At 34.2% G+C, this 25,824-nt stretch overlaps 2 protein-coding genes across 2 annotated transcripts in view; one reads left to right on the top strand and one right to left on the bottom strand.

The window, feature by feature from the left end:
- LOC135143210 (myb/SANT-like DNA-binding domain-containing protein 3) overlaps nt 1-25,824 on the bottom strand; it is a 152,322-nt gene that overhangs the window by 65,253 nt on the left and 61,245 nt on the right. The gene's annotated exons all lie outside the window — the stretch shown is intronic.
- Nucleotides 3,827-6,695, top strand: LOC135143207 (E3 SUMO-protein ligase ZBED1-like). The gene is made up of 5 exons (XM_064075084.1): nt 3,827-4,208; nt 4,266-4,366; nt 4,538-4,872; nt 4,914-5,158; nt 6,499-6,695. Exons 1-5 carry the CDS (start codon nt 3,827-3,829, stop codon nt 6,693-6,695), a joined length of 1,260 nt encoding a protein of 419 aa, XP_063931154.1.

Below are 25,824 nucleotides of genomic sequence, written 5' to 3'. Positions count from 1 at the left end.
CTTCCACAGCCGTACACTGTCTTCAACAGAGAGAAATTACTCACAGCTGGACAAGGAAGCCCTAGCAATCTTGGTGGGTGTCAGAAAGTTTCATGACTACTTGTATGGTCGCACATTCGAAGTAAGAACCGACCATAAACCGCTATTGGGAATTTTAAGTGAAAAGAAGCCATCAGGAAAAATCCTGTCACCTAGAATGCTTCTATGGTCACTCATTCTGAGTGCATATGATATAAATTATGCTACGTCCCTGGAAAACAAATCCCGCAAGCAGATGCGCTGAGTCGGCTTCCTTTAAACCATCCAGAGATCCAGATACCGGAAGAAGCCAGTGTATTGATGTTAGAAAGTATGCCAGAACCGCTTTTCACCGCCAAGCAAGTCGCAGATCAAACAAATAGAGATCCGATACTCTCTAGAGTACTTCATTGGACATGGCATGGATGGCCAGACTCAAAAGAAATCCCTCAAGAGTTCAAGCCATTTCTAACCAGAAGAAATGAGATCTCAGCCTACAAGAATTGTTTATTAGTGGGCAACAAGGTTATTATTCCACCAGGAGGGAGGGAAGAAGTCCTCGATCTTTTACATAGCGGTCACCCAGGTATTGTGAGAATGAAAGCACTAGCAAGGTCATATGTTTGTTGGCCGGGAATTGACCAGGCCATTGAAGAGAGAGTGGGCAAATGCCACGCGTGTCAAGAGTCCAGACATATGCCACCCAAGGCTCCCGTTTTTCCATGGGAATGGGCCAAAGCTCCGTGGACACGTCTACATATAGATTTTGCGGGTCCCTTTCAAGGTCATATCTTTCCCTATAGTGGTATGCAGTTACATTTTTTAATAGATTTCTATGGACGGATCTAATGTTAATTCGAAGTTTTTTGAAACACTGAAAGAGGAGGAATCACTAACTAATATTGGGGTCGTGTGGTCTCCACGTAGTGCATGGAGCCTTTCAAAACGGTGTTCGACGAGCCCTATGGAATATTCATAAATTTTTACGGGGAATGTACTATTTATTTGTCAACTTTTCTGCTCGCAGAGGGGATTTCACTAGCCTTGCTGGAATATCCAACTTCCCTCTCAAATTTTGCAGCGTAAGGTAACTCGAGAATTCTAAAGTGGCTAACAGGGGATTGGAATTACTAGAGCCCATTTCATTATTTGTTAAAAATCAGAAAGGATTACCAAAAAATACCTCGATCAAAAACATAAAAGACAATTTAACTGATGCAACTTTTCCGTTCAAGTTAGCCTTTTTTCTACGGTTACTAATGTACTTGAACTATTTTTGATAAAGCACCAAACGGCAAAGCCAATGATTCCCTTTTTGTACCAGTACTTAGAGAGATTACCAACAAATTTATTAAAACGTTTTGTAAAAGAAAAATTTTGCAAGTTACGCACAAGTACACTGATGGAATTAAACTTTTCTGACAAAAGTATTTTCCTCTCATTAACAAAAATTGATGTCGGTTTTCGCGTAAAATCGTTATTAAAAATGCGAAAGTTATAGACAAAGACAAACTTCAATTTTTAAAAGAGTGTCAAATTTTCTTGATTGGTAATGTATCAATACTTATTGAAAGATGTAATTGTGTTGGAAAGTAACATCCAAACATTTTTATGTAGGCAACCACTTATACTTCTCTTGTGGGTCTACTGGTCACTGCTCATGTTACTGTAACCGTATTCGAGATACACCCACATAAATTTTTATTGGACCAATAACTCAAAAAGCGGTGCCCCTGAAACCGCAACCATAAATTATGAAAAGAGCTTAACAGGTCATTTTATACAGAGCCGTATTCGGGTTGAGTTGAAAGTTTTACCTGCTTTCGGTAATGAAATTGTTTACTTAAATTCCCAAAAGGTACTTTGGGTAGATTTGACTTGGTCTTCATTTCAATAACTGATTTCACGTCTTACTTGTCGGTCGTTATTTTTGAGTGTCTGTTCCAATGTTTCTTTGCTTTAAAAAAACAGTATTTTTGAATACTAAAATATTATTTTTCAATACTTTATATTTTACTGGATTTGATTTTGGCGGTAAGTTATTGACAACTTTTTTGTGACTTAAAAACAAATATTAGAAAATATAATAATCATCCAGAAAGTTCTCCCGCTGTAGTAAATCTCATTAGACAACAATCAGAACTCATATCTTCTGAAAAATGGCAGAATTGTATTCGGCATGTTATAAAAGTTGAATCAACATTTGTAAATACACGGCCTAACGAAATTATAATTTCAATAAATAACGACTCATCTGAGTCCGAAAGTGACTTATAATCTTATAAATATTATTTAACTAATACAATTTGTCTATTATTTCACCTTATTTATACAAAAAATAATACAGCAGATCACAGCTATGGAATGCCAGGTTGGATTCAACACCTGTCATTTGGAGGTCTACGCAACCAAGCGATAAATGGCTTTTGCAAGCGAAAGAATGTGAAAGAATTTTTAATAGGTTTCACAAAACACAAATAAATAAAGATCCTTACATCACAAAACGCATCGTGAATTCTATTAAAAAAAGAAGTGTTGTTCTTCAGAGGATCTACATCAAAATTAAATGGTTAAATGTTAAAAACCATGAACGCAAAAGTCAAAAACGAAAAGCGAATGACCTAACATCAGATCAACGGAAAAGTGTGAAAAAAATGCGAAAAATTATTAATTAATTTTAATGAGTTCGTCCGTAATTGCTACAATTGAATCAGCTTTTGATTCTTGTATATTATTCGGTGGTTTTTTAATTATCTCAAAACATACATTTTTTTGTAAGGTTTTTTGTTAATCTTGACTGGTTATACTTGTAAATCCATTTAAACGTTAATTTGAGCCTGTCAGATGACAAATTTTTAATTAAATAAATATTCTTTAATAACTAAAAATGTTGTTTTAATAAAACTACTTGAATAACCCAAAGAGTGGGTATTTATTTTAATTTATGACTTATTAGATAAGTAGTGAGAAGTAAAAATTATTGTAATTAATGGATAATAGAGGCAATTCTAAAACGAAGGGTGTCTATTTCTGACATCCGTTTATTTTTCACGTCTTTTTATTTTTTACATTCTTTAAAATTAAAAGTTGCAGAATTAATAAAGGTCACTAATTCTTTTACGATAAATTATATTCGAATTTAAGTGCAATTTTTTCTCTTCCACGTGTTTTAAATATAGTTGAAATATTTACAAACACTAAAAATTATTGTTGAGTTAAGACGGGAGTCAAATGCGACTGACGCGCCTTGGACTAATGTGACATCAGTCCCCCACTATCGCCGGTGAATGCTTCGACCGTATAAGGATCGTGAGTGTCAAGTACTTTGGAAAAATATTTTTGAAATATTTACAAAAAGTTTTTTTTTTTTGTAGATTTGCCACAGTTTAGTCTTTTATTCAGGGAATGCAAGCAATTTGTCCCAACATTTGGACAGACATCACCCGGTGGAATATAAAGCATTAATTTCAGATGATGGTGCTAAACAAATTCGAATTTATAAATTTATGTGTACTCTGTTAGCACTTATCCACTAAATAGTCCAAAAGTGCAGTCTTTTTATAATGATATTGCGCTGATGATCGCAAAGGATCTTCAACCAATTTCAGTACTAGAAGACAAAGGTTTTATAAATTTAATAAATGGAATTGATGAAAGACTGCCATTCCCTTCCAGACCTGTAATTCGAAATACTATAAAAAAATTATATGTGGGTGAAAATGAAAAACTTCAAGTAATGCTAAAGAAGGTAAAACACATTCATATAACAACAGATTTATGGACAGACTCCCATAATTGTCTGTCTTACATGGCCATAACTGCCCACTTCATTGATGAGCGATTTATCTTGCAAAGTTTCAATTTACAAACACAACATTTTCCAGAAAAGCACAGTGCTACAAACATAAAACAAGAGTTGCTTGTATGTTTTCAAGATTATAATGTAGAGGACAAAATCGTGTCAATCACTACAGATAATGGGGCAAATGTTGTAGCAGACGTTCAACAAGGTAGATGGCAACATTATGGCTGTTATGCACACACCATAAACTTGATAGTTAAGGACAGTTTACAGGAGTATGAAACCAAAGCAAATACAAGAATACTTGAGAAATGCAGGGCAGTAGTACATTTATTTAAAGCAAGCACCACCTATAGCAGCTATCTTAAACAAGCTCAGCAAAGTAAAGGTAAACTATATTTATTTAATATATTAATTGTAAGTAATTTCCATTTGATTTTTAAAGGAATGATTCCCAAAACTCTGAAAAAACAAGTACCACCTAGGTGGAACTCAACTTTCATCATGTTAGAAAGTATTTACAAATTGAAAGATGTGTTACCACAAGTACTGTCGTCAATTGACAAAAAAGATGTACCAATATTACTCTATAATGATTTTGCAACAATTGCTGATCTTTTGAAAGTTTTATAACCCTTCTATACAGTAACAGAAGAATTATCTTCGGAATTAAATATCTCAGCCTCCAAAGTACTACCTTTAACAAAATGTTTGAAGGCATATTTGTTGAAATTATCCAATATTGATGAAGATGGTACTAAACTAAAGTTTATCTTACAAAAGAATGTGGAGAAGCGTATAGGGAAGTTTGACTATAATCATAATTTCCAGTTAGCATCATATTTAGACCCACGCTTTAAACATATCTGCATCCCTGATACAGAACTGTTGTCATTAAAACAACGAATTGTTTCGGGGCTAAAGCAGCAGGAACCAGAAGAAATTCCAGACATTGAACTAACTTCAGTTGAACCAACGGCATCCTGTTCTACTGCTTCAACAATTACACTTTATTCTGCTGACCCTGATGTTGAAAGTTGTTGTACGGATAGGTTGGACACAAAGTTACGAGGTTTTGGAATTTATTTGACAGCAAAGTACAAGAACAAAAAAGTAAATTTGTCTGCGAGGATATAAATATTAATATTGAAATAAAACGATACGAGGATTTGCCTGTTATTGGCAGATATGAGGATCCATTGAAGTGGTGGAGTACTGAAGGACTTAAATTTCCCAAATTGAAAGAAGCAGCTATGAAACACCTTGCACGCCCTGCTACATCTGTTCCTAGTGAACGCGTATTTTCCAAGTCTGGGCAGATTTTATCAAACAAACGTTGTAGACTAAAGAATGAAATGGTAAATACTCTAGTTTTCTTAAATATGAACATACGGCTGTAAATGTTGTCCACCGTTAATAACCATGTGGTCCAAATAATTTTTTTTCTATAGAATTCAAATTTTATTTCATGTTATTTATGTATACTCTTTTGTATTTCAGTTTGTGATATTAAAATTAAAAAAAAAATTCGTATTTTAAAATACCCGCGCAAATTGAACACATCGATTACATCGATGGCGCTGCGTGTGACATCGATTTGCTAAAAAAAATCGGTAGCAACACCTCTAGAACAAAATGTACCTCCATTATTCGGAATGTTATTTGCACCTACTCTTTTGGAGGAATTAATCAGTGATAATGGACATCAATAATATTCATTAATTACACTAGTTTACAAATTTAAACTTTTTTTCGTATCCAAAAATAAAAAAAATATTTTTTACTTCTAAATTACTTACTGACAACAAATCCAAAAACGGATAATCCTTATCACGTCAGGTTTTTTCATAAATCCAAAATAATGAACTTTGCTTTACCTTCACGTTTGCGTTAAATTGATTCATGTTAATGCACAATTGTCGCATAAAAAATGTCTTCGAGATCGTGGAAAGTAAGTGCAAATCAGTTTTGTTACATTTGTGGTAAAATTATAGTACTTAAAGCGGGAAGACCTGTTCAAATATGCTTAAAATGAAGGTATAAAGGTTTTTGGGACGAAAATGTGTTACTGTTGGTCTATTATAAGGGAAACTGACAGTACTGCCAATAAAAGAACGTCAGTGTTAACCATTTTTAATTTTCAGTCATAATGTTTATAATATATACTGGGTGTTGCTTTTATTTGATACAATCCCTGTAACTTCTTTATTCTTATAGATAAACCTGTAATTCTTTGAGCTAATTTGTATCATTTTAAAAGATCTTTGTGAGGTCAACATCACATTTTTATTATCACTTCCCGTTGATAAGTCAAAAGCAACCAATTATTCTAAAATCAGTACTTGAAAAATTTTAAATAACACATTGATGACAATCTAGTAGCTTGAAAAATTGACACTCATGTTATTTATTTACCTAAATGGTCTTTTAAAATGATACAAATTTGCTTAAAGAACTATATGTTCATATATATTTAAAAATAAAAAAGTTATAAGAGTTGTATAAAAGAAAAAAAATCCGGGGTATGTTTATATAAATATCTCAAAAACCTGACGTGATGGATTTTTTCTGCTTTCAGATTTGAATTTCCCGAACCCAAATCCTTTAGATTCAACTATTTTTGTCTTCGGATATAAAACCTTGTAAACTAGTGTTATTGATGACTACCGATATTTCAGCTACAAAGTGTATGTGCCTGTGTATTAAATACTCTAGTAAGAAAAAAACCGAAATTACAATGGAGTATTTGGGAATTGTGGAATTAGCAGACTGTGATGCTATTTCTCTTCATCGAAAGCTAAAAAACTTTTTGGAGGAAGTGGGCCTGCCATTTAACAATCTCATAAGATTAGGAGTTGACAGAGCGAGCAATTGAATTGGGAAGCATAAATTAGTGTCTGTTCTTCTGAAAAAAGATGTATTTGCCACTCGTTAAATTTAGCATTAAGCATTTGCTCAAATCAATTTGAAAAAAAACACCTATTTTTACGTTGTTGGTGTTGAAAAATTTTAGTAAGTGGCGACAAAGTGGTAACACTTTGGTGACATAAGATTCTGAAAATCTGGCAACCCTGCAAGCATCCATAAAGCTTGATATTTCGGACCCGCGACCTAGCCTGACAAATCATTACAATTAACTACACAAAAATTTCGGTAATTAATTGTTCATTTCACTCAGCCAAACATCTGTAGTTCAACCACAATTAAACGTATAATTCAGTCAATAAATAACATCCCTCCTTTTTTCTGTTTTGGCGGTACACAGTTAGCGAATTGAGGTTAAGTACTTAAAAAACGCAAATAAGCCGAATTGTTATCTACAATTAATACTTACCCCACCCTTTACACACTCATTTGGCTATGTCGACACAGCACAATACTTTTTACCACAGACCTGTTATTTACAACGTGCTCGAAATGCAAAACAAAAACAAAGGCATAGACCGGAGACCGGAGCATAGAACGACCGCAGTACCGGACACCGGACGATCTTGACTAAACGGTGTTAGGGTTGCGCACAGTGTTGCCACAGTGAAACTGTGAACAGTGTTGCCAGATCCCTCGGAATGAATATCGGTCACGGAGGTTGATTATTTGGACATAGTAAAAAAAATTCTTTAGAAAAATATGATTTTGTCGTTCATTCAATTTGCTATAATAATTACATACGGGACTATGGGAAGTATACAAATTGCCAAAGTGATGCGTACAAATATATCTTATTAATTACAGTCGACAACAAAAGAATTTTAGTTCCATTTATTTATGTTTGAAAAATATTCAAATCTGAATCTGGCAATTAAATCTGTAGAAATATCGGGTGCTTGTCATGCTGCGCCATCTGGTGGTCCCGCCTAAAATGCGGAAAGTCGCAGGGGTCATTATTTTGTACATCGCAGATAGACAGTACTAGAGACCCTAGATATACTTTGGAAAAGAGTTGTGACACGAAACGTCAAAATTAATGGTAAATTTTATTTTACTATGGTGGCCGCGGTTGATTTTTTGAGTCATGTTTTGACAAATTTTAATTGTCATTTAGCACATAGACGTCGAAAAGAATGGTCGTCGTCTGCTGCGTACGAAACTGCAGTAATACAGACGCAAATGGTTTCTCATTATTTAAATGCCCCGAAAACGTAATAAATGGAGACAACAGATGCAATATCCATCTTGGAAAATTGGCAAAAGGGCTTATATTTGCGAGGTTGTTGTCCAAAATTATATTTTACATCTAATCCTTGGTCAACAGGTTCACTTCAAAAAAGAAAATTTTATATTTGAAGTCAGTGCAAAATTATGTGAGAATGCAATTCCAACAATTTATAATGTGGCTGAATTTACGTCAAAATTACCGGTTCTTTACAAAGAAAATGTCGTTAATGAACTTCAGCACACAATTTTAGAAAAAGACATCTTCATCAGGAAATTGCAAAATCAAAATTTAAAGTTACAAGAACAAATAACGCGGGGGGCTGAAAAAGAAATTCATATTTTGAAAGCAAAAATTTCTAGTTTAGAAGCTCCAGTGGAAAATTACAAAAACAAGTACGGTTCATTAAACAGAGTTATAAAAGGGATTTTCAACGAAAATCAAATTCAAAATTTAAGTGTTAAACGTAAACAATTAAAACGATGGAACAACAAAACAATAGAAGAAGCCATTAAAATAAAATTTGTCTGTGGAACGTCAGGATATAACTATCTTCTGAAGATAAATTTTCCGTTACCTTCAAGTAGAACTCTATATCGTAAAATTCAGCACATACTATTTTTACCAGGAATTTTACATGACATTTTTACATATTTAACAATCAAAATTCAAAATTTTAATGATTATGAAAGAGATTGTTGTTTATTTTTAGACGAAGCAGCAATCAATCCAGGTAAAGAATACTGTCCAGGTTCCTCATTACTTTTAGGAAATACAACATTAACAAATTTAAATGAAGTCGCTACACATGTTTTGGTTTTTATGTTAGGAGGTATAAGCTTACGATGGAAGCAAATCGTATGTTATCATTTTACTGGGGATTCCATAGACGGAGATGCATTACCTATCTAGAATTGTAAAAGAAATTATCGTTATGTGTGATCGAATCGGTTTAAATTTAGTTAATGTAACTTTGGACATGGGAACTTTCAACCGAACAATATGGAAGGTTCTTGGTATCAAAAGTACGAAAAGGCAATTCCAAAATTCAATAGAGTGAACCCAAATGACGAAAGTAAGAATGTTTATTTTGCTGCTGACGCTCCACATTTATATAAGAACATACGGTCTGCTTTGGTAAATAACAAAATTATCGAGTTGCCTGTTGATATAACAGAAAAATACCACTTACCAACAAATATTGTAAATGTTTCGCATATCAAAAATTTTGCTGATTTTCAAGACGATTTGGATTTGCAGTTAGCGCCAAAATTAACGCCAGAGTTACTGAATTTAAATCATTTTAATAAAATGAAAGTTTCAAATGCGTACCATCTACTACATCGTAATGTGAGCGCCGCACTAAATTTTTTAGTAGATGAAGTAGATGAAACAGACAAAACTTGTAAAGATAAGACGGACTTTGGCAAATGATATTCCCGGTCTCTATTTTCTTAGAAGGTATTTCATTTGCCAAAATCAGTCTTATCCTAACAGGTACTACTAGCCCCGCCCGCCCACCCTCTCTATTCTTAGAGGATATGTTATTTGCCAAAATCAGTCTTGTCGTATCTAATAACTGCCAAGATAAAACTGATTTTGGCTAATGACATACCCTATAAGGAGCGAGAGGGTGGGTGGACGGGGCTTGTACTTGATAAGATAAGACTGATTTTGGCAGATGATATACTCTCTAGGAAAATATAGGGTGGGTGGGCGGGGCTAGTACTTCCTAAGACACAACTGATTTTGGCAAATGACATCCTCTAAGAAAATAAAGGGCGGGTGGGTGGGGCGAATATGTGTGACGATAAGACTGACTTTGGCAAATGATATACTCGGTCTCTCTTTTCTTAGAAGGTCTCATTTGCCAAAATCAGTCTTATCCTAACAGGTACTAGCCCCGCCCACCCACCCTCTCTTTTCTTAGAAGGTATGTCATTTGCCAAAATCAGTCTTATCCTATCTAATAGCTGCTAAGATAAAACTGATTTTGGCAAATGACATACCCTACAAGGAGCGAGAGGGTGGATGGGCGGGGCTTGTACCTGCTAAGATAAGACTGATTTTGGCAGATGATATACTCTCTAGGAAAATATAGGGTGGGTGGGCGGGGCTAGTACTTCCTAAGACACAACTGATTTTGGCAAATAATATCCTCTAAGAAAATAAAGGGCGGGTTGGTGGGGCTAATACTTGTAAAGATAAGACTGATTTTGGCAAATGATATACCTGGTCTCTCTTTTCTTAGAAGGTATCTCATTTGCCAAGATCAGTCTTATCCTAACAGGTACTAGCCCCGCCCACCCACCCTCTCTTTTCTTGGAGGATATGTCATTTGCCAAAAACAGTCTTATCCTATCTAATAGCTGCTAAGATAAAACTGATTTTGGCAACTGAGAAACCCTGAAAGAGAAGAGGGTGGGTGGGCGGGGCTAATACCTGCTAAGGTAAGAGTGATTTTGGCAGATGATATACTCTCTAAGAAAATATAGGGTGGGTGGGCGGGGCTAGTACTTCCTAAGATACAACTGATTTTGGCAAATGATATCCTCTAAGAAAATAAAAGGCGGGTGGGTGGCGCTAGTACTTGTAAAGAGAAAACTAATTTTGGCAAATGATATACCCTTTAAGAAATTTTTAATGAGGATGATCATCCAAACTTCACTTCAATCTGCGGCATTCTAAAATATAGCTAAAATTCCATCCCCATCAGTCCAGTAGTTTCGGAGATTAATGTATACAGAAGATTTAAATCAGCTGTTTGACAAGTTCGGGAAATAAAAATTTTGGTTTCATTGACTCCAACACAAACTGTAACATTTGCTTAAACAGATTTTATTTTTACGTTACGAAGGTAAACTGTGGAATAATATATGTATAATGCGATTTTCTCGACGTTTCAGGCCCCAAGAGTGGAATAAAATAGGTCTCCAGTTTCCGTCTACCTGTTTATTTGACTGTCGTCTGTGTCGCTTTTTATTCGATAGTTAATTCCAAAATTTATGTAAACATCTTCCAGAAAAGAATTTTGATTTTTTGAAGTACTATAAATACTACGTTTTTAATGATTCTCTTGTTAAAAACATTTTTTTCCCTTCTTGTCATACAGTAAAACACAAAATTATAAATATGTTTTGTTTATACCGAATTAGAATTTATTTAGGAAAAGTAAAACGTAAAATTCGAAGGACAATTAAAAAATCTAGTACATATTACAAGGGTAGTAAAAGTGTTGAATCCAACCTCATGTATTCTTCGGCCATTTAATTAATTGTTTGTGGAACATTTCCTAAATAGTTCGAGTTACAGCAGTTCGATGGACCTTGCTTGTTTTTGTTAGATCTCCATTGTTATTTTAATTAAAAAAAGCAACACAGTTTAACTTGTAAGTTTTATTTCATATGGAGGCACATGAGTCTATATATTTCTACTGAGATCATTCTACATATCACAACAGATATTCATGATGTAAACGTGAACACGTTGTAAAATCACCGTTTAATATAAAGTATTAGATAGAGAACCTACTTAAACGTGTTTCAAAATTGTTCCACGGTATCTTCTCAGTTCGTTTAATCACAAAATGTTATTTTGATCAGGAGCAAAACGATTAGACATTGACAATATGATACATTCTCCAAATCTTACGTTGGGGACAGCGAAAGTACTTATAGGTACAGAATGGTGTCCCAACTTAACTGCAAGTTGTGACATCTCATAAAGTGTAATGATTATTCCGTCTTTTTCTATTTTACCAGAGATGCCGGTTGCAAGTTGTAAGAAGTATTTAACTGCATAACATTTATTCTTAATATACAAGGTCCTGTCAGTGTGAGTACTGTCAACAAAAGTTCAAAGACTGACTATTTCGAGCTCTACGCTCTACGCCACTGTTTGAAAATTAAACTTAACCTATAAATTTATTTTGAAGTTTTTGAAACTAAATTACTAAATTAGATAAAGACAGCAATGACTATAGCTATTTCATAACTGACCGTCATGTAAAAAAAACAAAGACAGAAAATGTCCGTGTCACAACTCTTTTCCAAAGTATATCTAGGGTCTCTAGACAGTACCAGAGAACATACAGCACACTGTGACAGTACCACAGTATACCATATACAGTAAGGACAGCTTTTGAAACGCCCACAAGAACTGCACGTAACGGACAAGAACAACAGTAATCGACCGTTGGGTAAAGACATGACCTTGAATTTTGGCTTCAAAGTGTAGTGACAAACCTTGTTACTAAATAAAATTTCCCAACATGTCAAAATTATGCGTCAAATTTGACGTCTTAGATGTTCGGTATTTAATATTGCAATTGTTATTTATTATTTTTGCTGAATAGAAAATGCGCGTTCGAATAAATAAATAGAATAAATAATAATGTGGAAACTGTACACAGGGGTGTGGTATGCTGGTATGGACACAGTTGCGAGGGCTGCTTTTATATGTCGGTCACATGAAGGTAAAATTGAGTTGGTAGAGAATAGTGAAGCAAATTGTCTTTCTAGGGCATAAACATAAAAGGTGAATGCTTCATGTAGCATCTAAGGATTACCAAATGGTGGATCATCATAAAAGGCTTTGAAGTGACAGACAAGTTTATCATCTATGATGACATTACGTGCAACGACAAAATAAATAACTGCATGTGTCACAGGTATATTTCATCAAGCATTTCTTCATTAAGTATCCACAGACATAACTTAAAGAATTTTGTTCCCCCATGTCCAGATGTCTGTAGTCTGTCATATTTACTTCCACATATTTATGTGCAAAAGTTGTTCAGCTTAAGACTATCTTAATAATTTGACACTGGTTACTCTCTTTAGATTCAACTGCTAGTAAAATAGATCCTAAATCATTACAACTATTGGCATTTTCACTGAGCTGTAAAAATTGCATGCCAAATAATATTTTATTGATTATAGAATAATATAATTCTTTATATTGCTTATTTTCTTTAAAGAAGCCCATGAAGCAGGTTTTTTCATTGTGCCTGCAATCACGAGGTGGTCTACCATTGCAGTCCATGTTACTATGAAAAGGTTCTCAGAATCACTTCACTAATTTAACTAACAACAAACATTCAACCAAAAAAACATCAAAGTACTTTTCCCATGGAAGATGAAAACAACAGCGTTCACTTTCTGACTCTTCAAACGGTTCACACTTGGCGAAAATTGAAGGCATTGACGAAATAGTCGATATGTTTATGTTGAAATTAACTTGGTAAAGTGATAGACTTTTAGTAATGAATAAAATAAATATAAGCACAATTCTTTTTTATTGTTCAAAATGGTATAGTGGTTCCGGTGTGAGATTGGAATTTCTTGACAGTTGACATGTAAGTTGGCAGCAACCTAACACTATAAAATACACTGAAATTCCTACGCTGTCACTCACAGCTGGCTGTCACTGTCTCTGTTACAAATGTAAAACTACTGAAAGTTCCATTATTAAAGTTAGACCACTTTTCTGACTCTCATCTCCAGTGCTTCTTTAAGGTACGTGTTCATTTGAGAGGGCGCTTGCGAGAAATAATTCCAAGATCAGCCCGTAAAGCCATGGTCGGGCCTGCTCTCAACTGGGTAAGCGTATCGCTTGCCCAGGGTTGCTACCTGGTTTCTCCGAGTTTGTGAGCGGCTCTCACAATACGAACGCGTTTCGTTGTGCAACAATGATCTCCGATAAGTCTGTTTTACCACAAAAATTCTCGAGTAATGTGAAACTTATGTTTTGTAGCGCTTAAGATTAGAATGATTTTGAAATTACAAATTTCGCGCGGATGTTACAGTTTTCTTCGCGTAGATTTAGTGACTTTTCTGTCACTCAATCTCTCACCGTACGCAGTATATTTTCTTTGTGGTTTTCATACCACACTCCAAATAGTGGCTTCAGTTTCTTAATATTCATCCGATGTTTATATCAGTTATTTTTACATTATCTTACGGACGAACTGCATTTGTAATTTAGGCAACCAATATTCCAGATCGTTTCAAAAATCCCGCCTAATAAAAATGGTTGGGTAAGGGCACGTTGTTCCAATATTGGACGAGCTGACCCTACTGTATGGTATACTGTGACAGAACACTCTCCTAAATGATTAACCTCCGTGACATCGGTCAATTTGTTGTAAGATTCCATAAAAAAATCCCTAGATTTGAATTTTCACGCAGTTCATAAAGATTTTATAAACTAAAAGTATTAAAATAAAGATATTATTTTCAAAAAAGAAAAAAAAAAACAGAAGTACCGTCATGCTCACATAAATTCCGTGCAGATGACAATCTGAATTTAAATCTATGCTATTGATTTTGACACAACGTAAATGTCAGGTTGTACGAGATGTATGTGAGCATGACATATATCCACAATATGCACACAACAGCAAAGGGATGGTATGATGAAAGTGGGAAATGTTTAAAGACACCAATTGGAAAAGGGAGGCGTCTAATTATAGTCCACGCAGGAGAAGAAATGGGTTTTGTTCCCAATGCCCTATTAATGTTTCCTTCAGGTAATTACTTTTTTTGGTGAAATTTTACAAAAGGCACTTCACGATTTCGCACAAACTGTTTTCTTCTACATCACCACCTCTGATCACGTTCTTCACCTTTAGAAATTGTGCAAATGCCTCCTTGTAAATAAAATTAGATATCGCCTTATGGTTCGCACCCTATTTGTTGCGCCAAATGTAGGCAACCAACTACGCACACAATTTCAATTCCAATGACGAAATGATCCACGTAGCAAGAAATTCCTCGTTTAGAAGTATGTTTGTAATGGGGGCAGGGCGCCCTGCCTCCACTAAAAACTCCGCATTACACTCACATGTGTTGTGACTATAAAAAGCTAGGTTCTGTTCGTAACAGCTCCAATTAAAGAGTGCACGAATGGGAAATGTAGCTATTTTTTTGTGCCAACAGGAAGCATTTGTACAACATTCGAAGGTGAGGAACGTGATCAGAGGGTGCTATAGAAGAGTTTTGTGCAGCAGTTTGTACGAAATCAAAAAGTGCCTTTTGTAAAATTTTATCCTCTTTTTTTTATACAAACACTGTTACTTTCTTTTTATTTATTATAGGTTGCAAAAGTGGTGACTATGACCATGATATGAACCAGGTAAACTTTGAGAAATGATTAACAACAATGTGTCTGCCAAATTTGCCCCCGAAATGTGTGTTTGTGTTGGACAACGCGTCATACCATACAGTCAAAATTGAGAAGGAGCCCACTAGTGGCACTAAAACACCCGACATGTAACAGTGGCTTAGGTCAAAAAACATAGAATATGATCCTAGAATGACCAAACCAGAATGATATACTCTTGTAAAAAATAAAAATAAGAATCCCAAATTTAGAGTGGATCAGATATTGGAAGAATATGGTCACACTGTGTTGCGATTACCACCGTACCACCCGGGATTTATCCCAATTGAAAATATATGGGCTCTGGTGAAAAATTATGTGGCCCAAAGAAACGTCACATTCAAAATGTAGAACAAGTAAGTTATATCATATGCAATTATTATTAATAGTATCTACTTATTCTTAATTATAGGTTTAAGGAAATTACAGCAAACGAATGGTGGCCAATCTGTCAGCACGTAAAAAAAGTAGAAAAGGAGTATGTTATAAAAGAAAATATAATAGACGACACTTTCGATGACAGTAATTTAAATCTTGTTGTAAATACAGCATCTTCTGATGAATCAGAAAGTGATGATGGCGATGATTTAGGTTGTTCTGTATTTTACCATTCAGATTGTGATTATTAATGCGACTTTGTTTATTGTAAATATGTTTCATTATGTTTGTACAGTGTTATTAATAAAAAACAAGTTTACTTTTTATGAAAAAGTGACTCGTCCAAACTCTTCGTCCAACTTCGCGCGTTGGGCATTCATCCCTCCCACCCGATGTACTTCTGATTTCAAATAATCTCTACATTGAAGCAACCAATAAATAATACTAATTACTAATAAATGAATAAGTATTACGAAAATATAAAAAATTAATAACGTAAATAAACTGCAGGATATACATATTTAAATAAAATATTTTAACAATTATAAGTAATAACATATTTATAATAATATAAAAATGAAAACCACGGTTATAAATGTGGCCGAAATTTATTTCGACTGAACCTCCGTCTCCCCTAAAGTACAATCGAACAAATACGGCTTTGAAAAATTATACTCCTAAAATTTAAATTTGCTCTCAAAATTTTCTAGAAGAAATCCGATCTTAAATATGCAAAATATTGGGAATCCATTCTTCTCTATTAATGCATTTATATTTTTTAGAACTGCTTATACAGGGTGGCTCACAAAAATGAATGAATGACGCAATTTATCTTATTTATCAAATTAAAAACAATCACCCCATTTTCCGAAAATTTGAGTTTTTTCCAGTGCAGTTGGTGTATTTTATTTGTATCCTAATAAAATTTTATGATTTTAACAACCCCGTAAATGTGGTCGATTTGTGTGGATGCTTGTTGCCTCTGCTGAGCTACAATTGAATGCTGTACGCTAACAGAAACTGCACGGAAACAACTGCAAAAAATAAAGAACAATAACGACATAACGAGAGAGAAGCCGTACAACCCGTCAACATCGTCGTCTACATCATGGAATCACCCCATCAAACAACAGAGGTCGGAGGGTAAATTAAGTAATATAAAAATTTGTACACGTTGTGGTCGCGAACATCCAGTAAACTATATACTTTTGCGGAACCATTTGGTCGTTACAGATTTCTGAGAATGCCAGTTGGTATCAAAGTAGCAAGTGAAGTATTCCAAGAATATTTTCAATATTCTGGGTGTTGAAATATACATTGACAACGCATTATACATGCCATAACAAAGATTTTTGTAATGTACAAGGATGGTCTGAGAAATTCTCGGCCTCAATAATAAAAAAATGAATCTATCACCTTGAATTTTTTCCCTAAGTAGGCACATGTATTATAAGCTTATGGACCATTGCTAAAGATTCTGTAAAAAATTGTTCTTCAAATCGATTTTTGAAACCTACGTGTTGTGGACATTCCACAAAATGGAGAAAATTGAGTATCGGGCCGTAATTATGTATTTTTTTACATATGGTTTAACATATGGGGACTCTTCACCTTCATTTTCAACCATTAAGAAGTGGGCTACCGAATTTAAGCGTGGTCGTACAAGCACTGAAGGTGACTCACGTGAGGGACGACCAAAAACTGCGGCAACACCGGAAATCGTTCGAAAAGTACATGATATGGTATTATCTGATCGATGAGTAAAAGTATCGGCATCTCGAAAGCATGCAAGGTGGGTGCCGCGGTGGATCAAAAACGAATTCGCATGCAAATTTCGGAATGCTGTTTAGATCGTTTTAAAGCAAATACAGGTGATTTTGTGCGAAGATTTGTAACCATGGATGAAATTTGGCTTCACCGTTTTACACCAGAATCAAAACAATAATTTAAACAATGGACAGAAGCTGGTTATCCAGCGCCAAAGACGGCAAAGTCCGTTCTATCGGCCGGAAAGATTATGGCAATTATGGCGTTGGTTTTTTGGGACGCTAAAGAAATTTTACTTATTGATTAACTGGAAAAAGGCAAAACAATAACTGGAAATATTATGCTAATCTACTAGATAGATTAGATAAAAAATTCGGGAAAAAAAGTCTCGGTTTACAGAAAAAAAAATCATTTTTCATCAAGATAGTGCACCGGTGCACAATAGCTATTTGTGTATTAAGAGCGCAAAATTATACACTGCCGATTGAGAGAGAAATCGGCAATGAATTTGCGCTCGTAATACACACAAGATTTTTTCTACAATCAAGACAGTTTGCACAATAATTAAAAACGTCCCAATTTCTTCTTTCATTTTCACCAAACCACAGCACAAAACTCAAAAATTTGTATAAATCAAAGTTTGTTTACCTGTTGCTATGGAATGAACTGGCCAGTGAATATTTGATTAATTGGATTAGCGAGCGTTTTGTACATTTTGTCGCGCGTGAGCGACAAAGTGACGTTCCTCGGAAAATTTGACTTTTGCGTTGTCAAGTCCAAGCGTCAAATGCCTACTTTCTATATCGATTGTAGAAAAATTATATTCTGCATCGAAAATTGTGATGCTTTCAAAGTGTGCTGTTTTTGTTGCTATGGTCACGCTATTTACGGATTTGCGAGATTTGCGAGAAGTGTATCATTACGGACTAGTCCATAAAGAGCCACTTTATGGACGCTAAACGATACCATAAAACATATATTATTATGCAATCGAACATAAAATTATTTTTTTGTAAAAGTGGGACGTTTTTAATTATTGTGCAAACTGTCTTGATTGTAGAAAAAATCTTGTGTGTATTACGAGCGCAAATTCATTGCCAATTTCGAGAGAACTTTCTCTCTCAATCGGCAATGTATAATTTTGCGCTCTTAATACACAAGTAGCTATTATGATTTTACCAAAAGGGCAAAATTTACCGTACATCAAAGTTTATCAGATAAGATTTTTCTCCTTTTTTTTACGGTGCAAAGAAAAAAAAACGTATCATTGACATTAGAAAAATGGGTAAATTCAATACAAATTTACAGTGTTTGTCCTAACTGTAAAGGGTAGTTTGTGACTTCTGCAATAAGAAAACAGCACTAAAATTATGCTGTTAAAAACGATAAGAAAAAAGGCATCTAGGTAATGAGTCGCAAACTGAACATTAATGTTCATCAAAAAGCATCCGACATTCTAAAATACAAAGTTATGCTATGAGACTAGATATTGTATGCACTGTTGTTCGCAACGATGATTTTTTAATTACATACGGAAATAAATTATGCTCTAAGTATAGACCATCCCACACGTATAAATGGATATCAACAAGATTGCGACTATTGGGAATTATTTAAAAATACTGACCGAAGACAGGAATTTCTGTTAAGAAAACAGTGACAGAAAACCAAAAACCGTTCAAAAGGAAGAAAAAAAGATTAGTACCTCAAAACAATGACATTAAAATATTGTCACCGTTTCTAACTAAAAATAGAAGAAATCATTATAATAATAATAAAAATGTGGGTTTTAAATACGACGAACGGTTAAATTCAGCGTCCTACACGCTAATCAAAAATCCGACACTATTGCGAGGTACATTGCTTAGAAAACACATTTCCACTCGATCCGCTTTGACGAATTTGCAAGAAAGTGATGTCTCCGACTTGGCTAATTTAATGGGCCATGCAGAAAAAATTCATAGAGAATATTATAAACTACCTAGGGTTACACGAGAAATTACCACAATGGTGCACATTGCTTTACAGCATCATAACCGTTTTGTCCCTGGAGATCTGGACACCCACTCCATTCTCCCAAGCAACCACCATTTCCATTACTTCCGTTCCCACATTCTCAATCTCCTTTTTATTATCCGCTTCAAACATACACAACAGATCATCCGCATACGCCACACACGATATCCCCGTTCTTCCAATTTCTTCCAACAACCCATCCATCATCATGTTACAAACCGCCGGTCCACAGATAGATCCTTGTGGACATCCTCTACACACCTTCCTTTCCACCTCATTTGCCCCTCCAATCACACACACTTTCCGATCTCTAAAATAACTCGCCCAAACCTTGATCTCCTTACACCCAACTCCCATCAATTTACTCAACATTGCATTCCAGCTCAGATTATCAATGGCACCTTTAAAATCAACAAAAATTCCCAACACGTACTTCTTTTCCGACCACTCCACAACCTGTTTCATTCTATCCACGCATCCTGTATTCCCAATCCTTTCATGAATCCCAATCTTCTTTCAAGTACCCTCGCCAGTCTCCCCACCAGTACCCTCTCAAACACTTTGCCCATCACACTCAAAAGGCAGTCGACCTCGGTAATGACCTATCCTTATCCATGTCTTTCAACAGGATGACCAGTCGCGTTACGTTCCATTCATCCGGAATCATCGAATAGCCCAGATCCTAATCTAGTAGAGACGGTATGGCGTGAAATAAAAAAATATTTAGGAAATCATCCATGACAAGCGACTGTCAATCCCCAACAGGAAATTTAGCGAGTGTAGGACACGGTAACAACTCCTGTGTATTGCAGAAAATTAGTTGAAATTATGATGGCAAAAATTCCTGCAGTTATTAAGGCAAAAGGAGATGTGATCAGTTACTGAATTTGCTGTGTCCCAATATTTATGTGTCACAAAATGTTACATTGTTTTAGAGTTTTATGTAACTGTTTGAGTTAGAAATCAGTTTTTGTTGTGCTGTAAACATTAACAGTTTTGAAAAACGAATTAATTTTAAAACTTTATTTATCTAAAATAAATTACATTTTTGTTAAAAAGTTTGGTGATTTTTTTATAAAAAATTTTTGTCGTCCCAATATTTAGTTAGGGCTCGTATAATGTTACAAAACAAATTTCTTATAAATAAAAATATAAGAAGTCATTTCATTAGTTTAGAATTAAAGAGCATACATCACATGCGTAAGTGTCTTTACAAGGCTAAAAATTTTATCTGAATTTATTTCGAAAAATATATGCCATCTCTCTATTAATAGTGTTAATTATTATTGCAGTTCAAGTGCTCTTATATTGATTAATTATAAAAATACTTTGCCTATTAATGAATTTCGTTTATACCCTACCTTAATCGCATTGCACTAATAATGGATCACTGGACTTTTTCATACATAATTGATAAAACCTATATATCTAATTTATTCATATGTGTAGGTATCCTATAAGTATTAGCTTGTGTTGTCAGATCGAGTTTAATGGTGAAACTTACTGACAACTTCGGTAAGTTGGTGAATATTCTGAAAATTTGGTTTCACTAATAAACTAAAAAGCAAATTATTCTTCACCTTTTAATAAGACTCGTTTCGTAAGAGAGATGGATATTAAGTTCTCGGCATATCCAAAAGGTAAGACTTGTAATGTGAAGTGTTTTCAATAAACAAATTTCCACTCAAATACATTCAACTTATTATCTACTTACTCTGATTGTAACGAATAGTATCGTCATTTAAAATGGTGGCTGACTCCACAAAATTGGGCATGCCATTAATTTGTATTAACGAGAACATTTGGTCCATCACTGACTCTTGCCCAGTATCTATTTTTATGGGTACGTTATCCGAAAGGATGAATCAAAACTTAACTGCTTGCTTTAGATTAGATTTCCTTAAATCAACTTTTTTTCTTGCCAATAAAAAATCGTAGAATCTAAGACGGGAAAAAAGTAGCATGTCGCGCCAGAAAGTTCAGGCCACATTTATTTGATCAAATTTTGAAATTACTTCATCAAGTTTTTGGACGGAGCGAACAAATGAATATTGATTAGCGGTTTACCAGGCGCCAAATTTCAAATCAAGCGTAGTTGCTCAGTTAAATTGTAACATTTTGTTGTTTTTTTTTCCTCACAATCCAACATGCATAACGTTGAAAATGGGGACCGAAGTATATAGGAAAAAATAATACATATAAGAAGCGTAATACACTGTAAGTGTCATAAAAGTCATAGCTATTTATTTTTATTGATATTTTAACGTAGTTTAGAATTCCTAGGATCCATAACACGATAAACAACTTCCCTTAATTCACTCAAGTCCAAAAAATGTTTGCTCCATCTTACAATTGTCTTTTTTCTTTTGATGGATTTCGTGTATACCTGATCTTTATCGTATTGGACATTTTAAACATTATGTATAAAAACTTATCTAGTTTATTCATATGAGTGCTCTCAGTGTATTAATGTTCGTTGTCACATGGAGTTTAATAGTGACATCTAGAAATACGTGGTTTAGTAAATACAAATTTGAAAGTTTGTTTTTACTAATCAATAAAAAAGCCAATTTTTTACATAAATATTTAAGAATAGATATTGAGTTATCTTCTTATTCAAAAGGTATTTACTGCCTTTTACGTGAAGTGCTTTTAAAATAATTAATAATGTAATATCACTCAATATGATCAACTTGTGCGTTTTGGACATGTACGGAAAAGTACATTAGTTGGTATTACAGACTAGCCTAGAATTATAAAACTGAAGCTGAACATATGTTTCGTAATGTATGGTATTAAATTGAAGACTTTGTTTTAAATTATTGTTTTCGATAAAGAGTCATTAGGTTACTTATTTCATATACTAGTTTAGGTGCCATAATGTCTTCAAAATAATCAGTATGAATTATTTTACTGTTGTTTAGTGTCCACAGAACAAGATTTTAAAGTAATTTCAACAAAATTTTGAAGACACTTTTTCTTAATAAAACATTATCGGAATATGATTTGGTCAACGACGTTGTATTAAGAGGACGGAGCATGACGTATCTTACCGCTTATCCTCCATTCTCTTCACATAACGTCCTTGGATTTGGTCTATATTTAGTGTTCAATTATTTGCTTTACAATGTACAATTTTTTCCAGAGGACAGTCTATGGTTACTACGGTTACTCTGCATAGATTTTTTTCAACTTAAGTTTGTAAAGGCAGCTGTGATTTTATTTTTGATCTTGGATATTATATTCATTTTCATCCAAACGTATTTTTTCATAATCACATTTGAAATTGAATACTTTGCTATATATGCGCCGTTTTATTTTGGATATATTTACGTAAGTACAAATAGAGAACCACTTGTCAACATAAATATATTTTAAATATTTTCAGGTAGTATTATCTCTACTACAAATTATATTGGCTACTCATCTTAACGGTGACGCTTTGAACGCTCTGCAGCTTTGGAAAATTCAAAATGTCGACGCAAAATTTGCTAAACACATCGAATTTGAAATCAAAATAGTAAAAATGTATGCTATCATCAACGGACTTGTTGCTCTGATTGGTGGTCTTATGATGACAGCGGTATCGAAAAACTTAAAGAGAATGTGTTTTGCGCTGTCAATTATCGAGCACTATTTACCAACCTGGAAGGATGAACTATCTGGTTTTTACATATCAAGTTTCGTTTTAGTAGCAATGGCGATGGTGGCAAACTGCAATCAAGTCGTTTACACAACTTGTCACTTTAGAATTCAGGTTTACCTTGTAATCAGTGCCATGAAGAAGTTATTATTTGTTAAAATTAAGAATGATAAACACATTTGTGATTTAGTACGTAGAAAAGAATTTCAGCAAGATGTAAAATTTAAAATGAATTTCATTATCAAGAGAACATGCCGGATCTTTGAGTAATCACCCGAAGTTTATAGAAAATTCTCGAGCAACTCTTTATTTTTTAGAATATCTGCGAAGCTGAACAAGGAAATGGGTATTTATGTGATGCTGTTTGCTGTGTGTGGATGTTCGTTGGGAATAGGCTGTTTGCTGTTTTTTCTACTTTCGTTGAAATCAAATTTTACGTTTGAATTAATTGATTATTTTTACATGGCTACTCTGGTAATAGGAGGCTTATCAACTTTTTCGGCGGTAATCATTTCTGGCCAAAGATGCGAAGATATAGTAGATGATGGATCAATAGAAAGAATGCTAGACTTTAATTTTTGTCGATTTTTTAGACTGAAGAAATTCGTGATCGATGGTCCTCATTTCCTTGGTATGTACTCAACCGTGAAAATAATCGAACCTATATAATATTTGCGGAGATAATGAAGAAGCCTTGCAGAGTGCGTTTCACTGAAAAAGTTTCGGTAAATTATGAACTAGGAGTTGCTGTAAGTTATATTTCACGTACAATGAATGCGCCATCATAATTTTATTTTCAGATTGCAAAAACGTTGTTTTCGATGTTATCGGTGCTTGCGCAGCTTATAAATTTGAACCACTAGGAATCCACTATAATTAAAAAAAGTAATCGTAAATAATCATAAATAGGAAACATACGATATATAGTAATTCAAAAATACGAACGCTGCACTTTAAAATATTCAGCGTAACTGCTCATTATATGTTATACAGGGTGTCGCAGCCAAATTTGGAAATAGGGAATTAACATGGAGATCTCGTTTTTATTTTATAATATCTTACCAGATCACTTTAAAGGTATTATTGAGTGATGTATTTGTGGAGGTAAACAAGGACTATCGGCCAGTATTTTTTTCCAAATCATTGCATCACGCCCATTCACTGTAAAATGGCTTTAAAAATCGTATTTTGAAATTGGTGCACGGTCCGATTTGTTGCCTTTTAGTTCGACGATTGTGTCTTTGGATTAGTCGTGAAAATTCAAAATATCAAAGTGAATCTAGTAATAATTCCTAGATTCTCATCCAGAAATCACTGAGTGGAAGCAAGCATATTATTATTAATTCCCTATGTCCACACCTGGATGCGGCACCCTGTAAATGTATATAATAATATAACAAAATTGCTTAAATGAAAAACATTTATTTCACAATAAATTTACCATGAAGATACCCTTAGAATGAAAAAAAAGTATCAGTAAGTTAATAATAAGAACTTTTTGTGAATAGGCGTTAAAATTATTCGGTTAAGACACCGAAAAATTCTATGGTATGAAACTTACTTAATCGTAATACTTGACAACACTTTTGAAACATAATTCTTAATTAATGCAATAATGAAAAATAAGAACCTCCACGACATTTGATGAGAAATAGTTTTTTGATACAAATGGTTATAGTATTTTTTCCAGTTGAGTTATAGTTGTGTAGTGAATTTAGTTTGTAAGTTACGTTGTTACTATAAGGTTGGCATTCTAGCATTCTTGGGAACTCAGTCCACTAAACACCCACTCTACATAGGTGGTTTGTGACACAGTCGTAATAAAATTGTAATACGGAGTCTGTTAGAATAGATTAGTAAAATAGTGAAACGACATAATTCTGCATTATTGTGTAAGTTCCTTCCCCATTTGAGGTTACGGCACCATAGGTTCGCGACAAGGGTACAAAAGAATTAAGATGGGTCTCAAACCACATCCGGCAGATTGCGGCAGCGTCACCGCCACCGTTATTAATACAGAGAATTTATCCCTTTTGAAACAGTTTAATGCAAGAGATGATTGAGCGAGGTTTTCGGAGGGCCTGGAATAGTTGGTGATCAGTAAAGCTCGGATTATATGCAAAATGCATATCTTCCAATTTTCGTTTTTTTGGGAAAATTCTTTGACACAACAACGAATTTGGTAATTTCAAATTAATTAACGGTAATTAAATTTTGCATATTTTGCATATTTTCAGATTGCTTGCATATTTGGCTGAAAATTGCATATGTATGCATATTTCTAAAAAATCTTGAAAACTTTCATATTTTTCTAGCAATGAAATTTTTAACCATTGTCGGAGCAGGTCGTCTTTGTGACGAAAAACCCAAAATGTGCCTAACAAATGTCCGTCCGGGCGTCTCGTTTTAATTTATTGGGGTTGTTGTAAACTCTATTGTAAACGTTTGAGAAGCGGTACAAACCGAAAAACAAGATGTAGCTTTAATTATTTTATTACGATCATCTACACTTCGAAACAATTTGTCTTGTCACTTCTGAAGTTCAAACGAAATGCACATTTATTCACAGTCCAACGAACTGTTCACATCTTTTAAAATATCAGTAGTTTGTTTTGTGAGTTTATTCATTATTTTTGTTAATTTATTTTTTAAAATGGCAAACAAAGTGCATTTATGGATAAAGCCATATTTAGAACTTTCATTAGAGGGTAATGGAGTGTTTTGCAAACCTTGCGGAAAGATGGTAAGTAATTTTAAAATATAACTAAGGCCCGAATTCTGTAACTTAGGGCCGAATTCTGTAAAGTATAAAGGCACTTTAGTAAAAGGATTGTCCTTTACATAAAGATATTCCTATTCTCTAAAACGTAAAGGAGCCTTATAGAT

Source organism: Zophobas morio, unplaced genomic scaffold (genome assembly GCF_036711695.1).
Source record: "Zophobas morio isolate AGI-343-1 ecotype UQ-CSIRO unplaced genomic scaffold, CSIRO_AGI_Zmor_V1 ptg000058l, whole genome shotgun sequence".
Taxonomy (NCBI): domain Eukaryota; kingdom Metazoa; phylum Arthropoda; class Insecta; order Coleoptera; family Tenebrionidae; genus Zophobas; species Zophobas morio.
This window is presented reverse-complemented; position numbering and strand designations above follow the sequence as displayed.

Excerpts from the sequence above, each read along its gene's own strand:
- LOC135143207 (XM_064075084.1), top strand. The coding sequence starts at position 3,827 with ATGGCCATAACTGCCCACTTCATTGATGAGCGATTTATCTTGCAAAGT. Across the intron at positions 4,367-4,537 it reads TGAAAGATGTGTTACCACAA|GCATATTTGTTGAAATTATC; the intron begins GTACTGTCGTCA and ends AAATGTTTGAAG. Across the intron at positions 5,159-6,498 it reads GATTTTATCAAACAAACGTT|CTACAAAGTGTATGTGCCTG; the intron begins GTAGACTAAAGA and ends CCGATATTTCAG.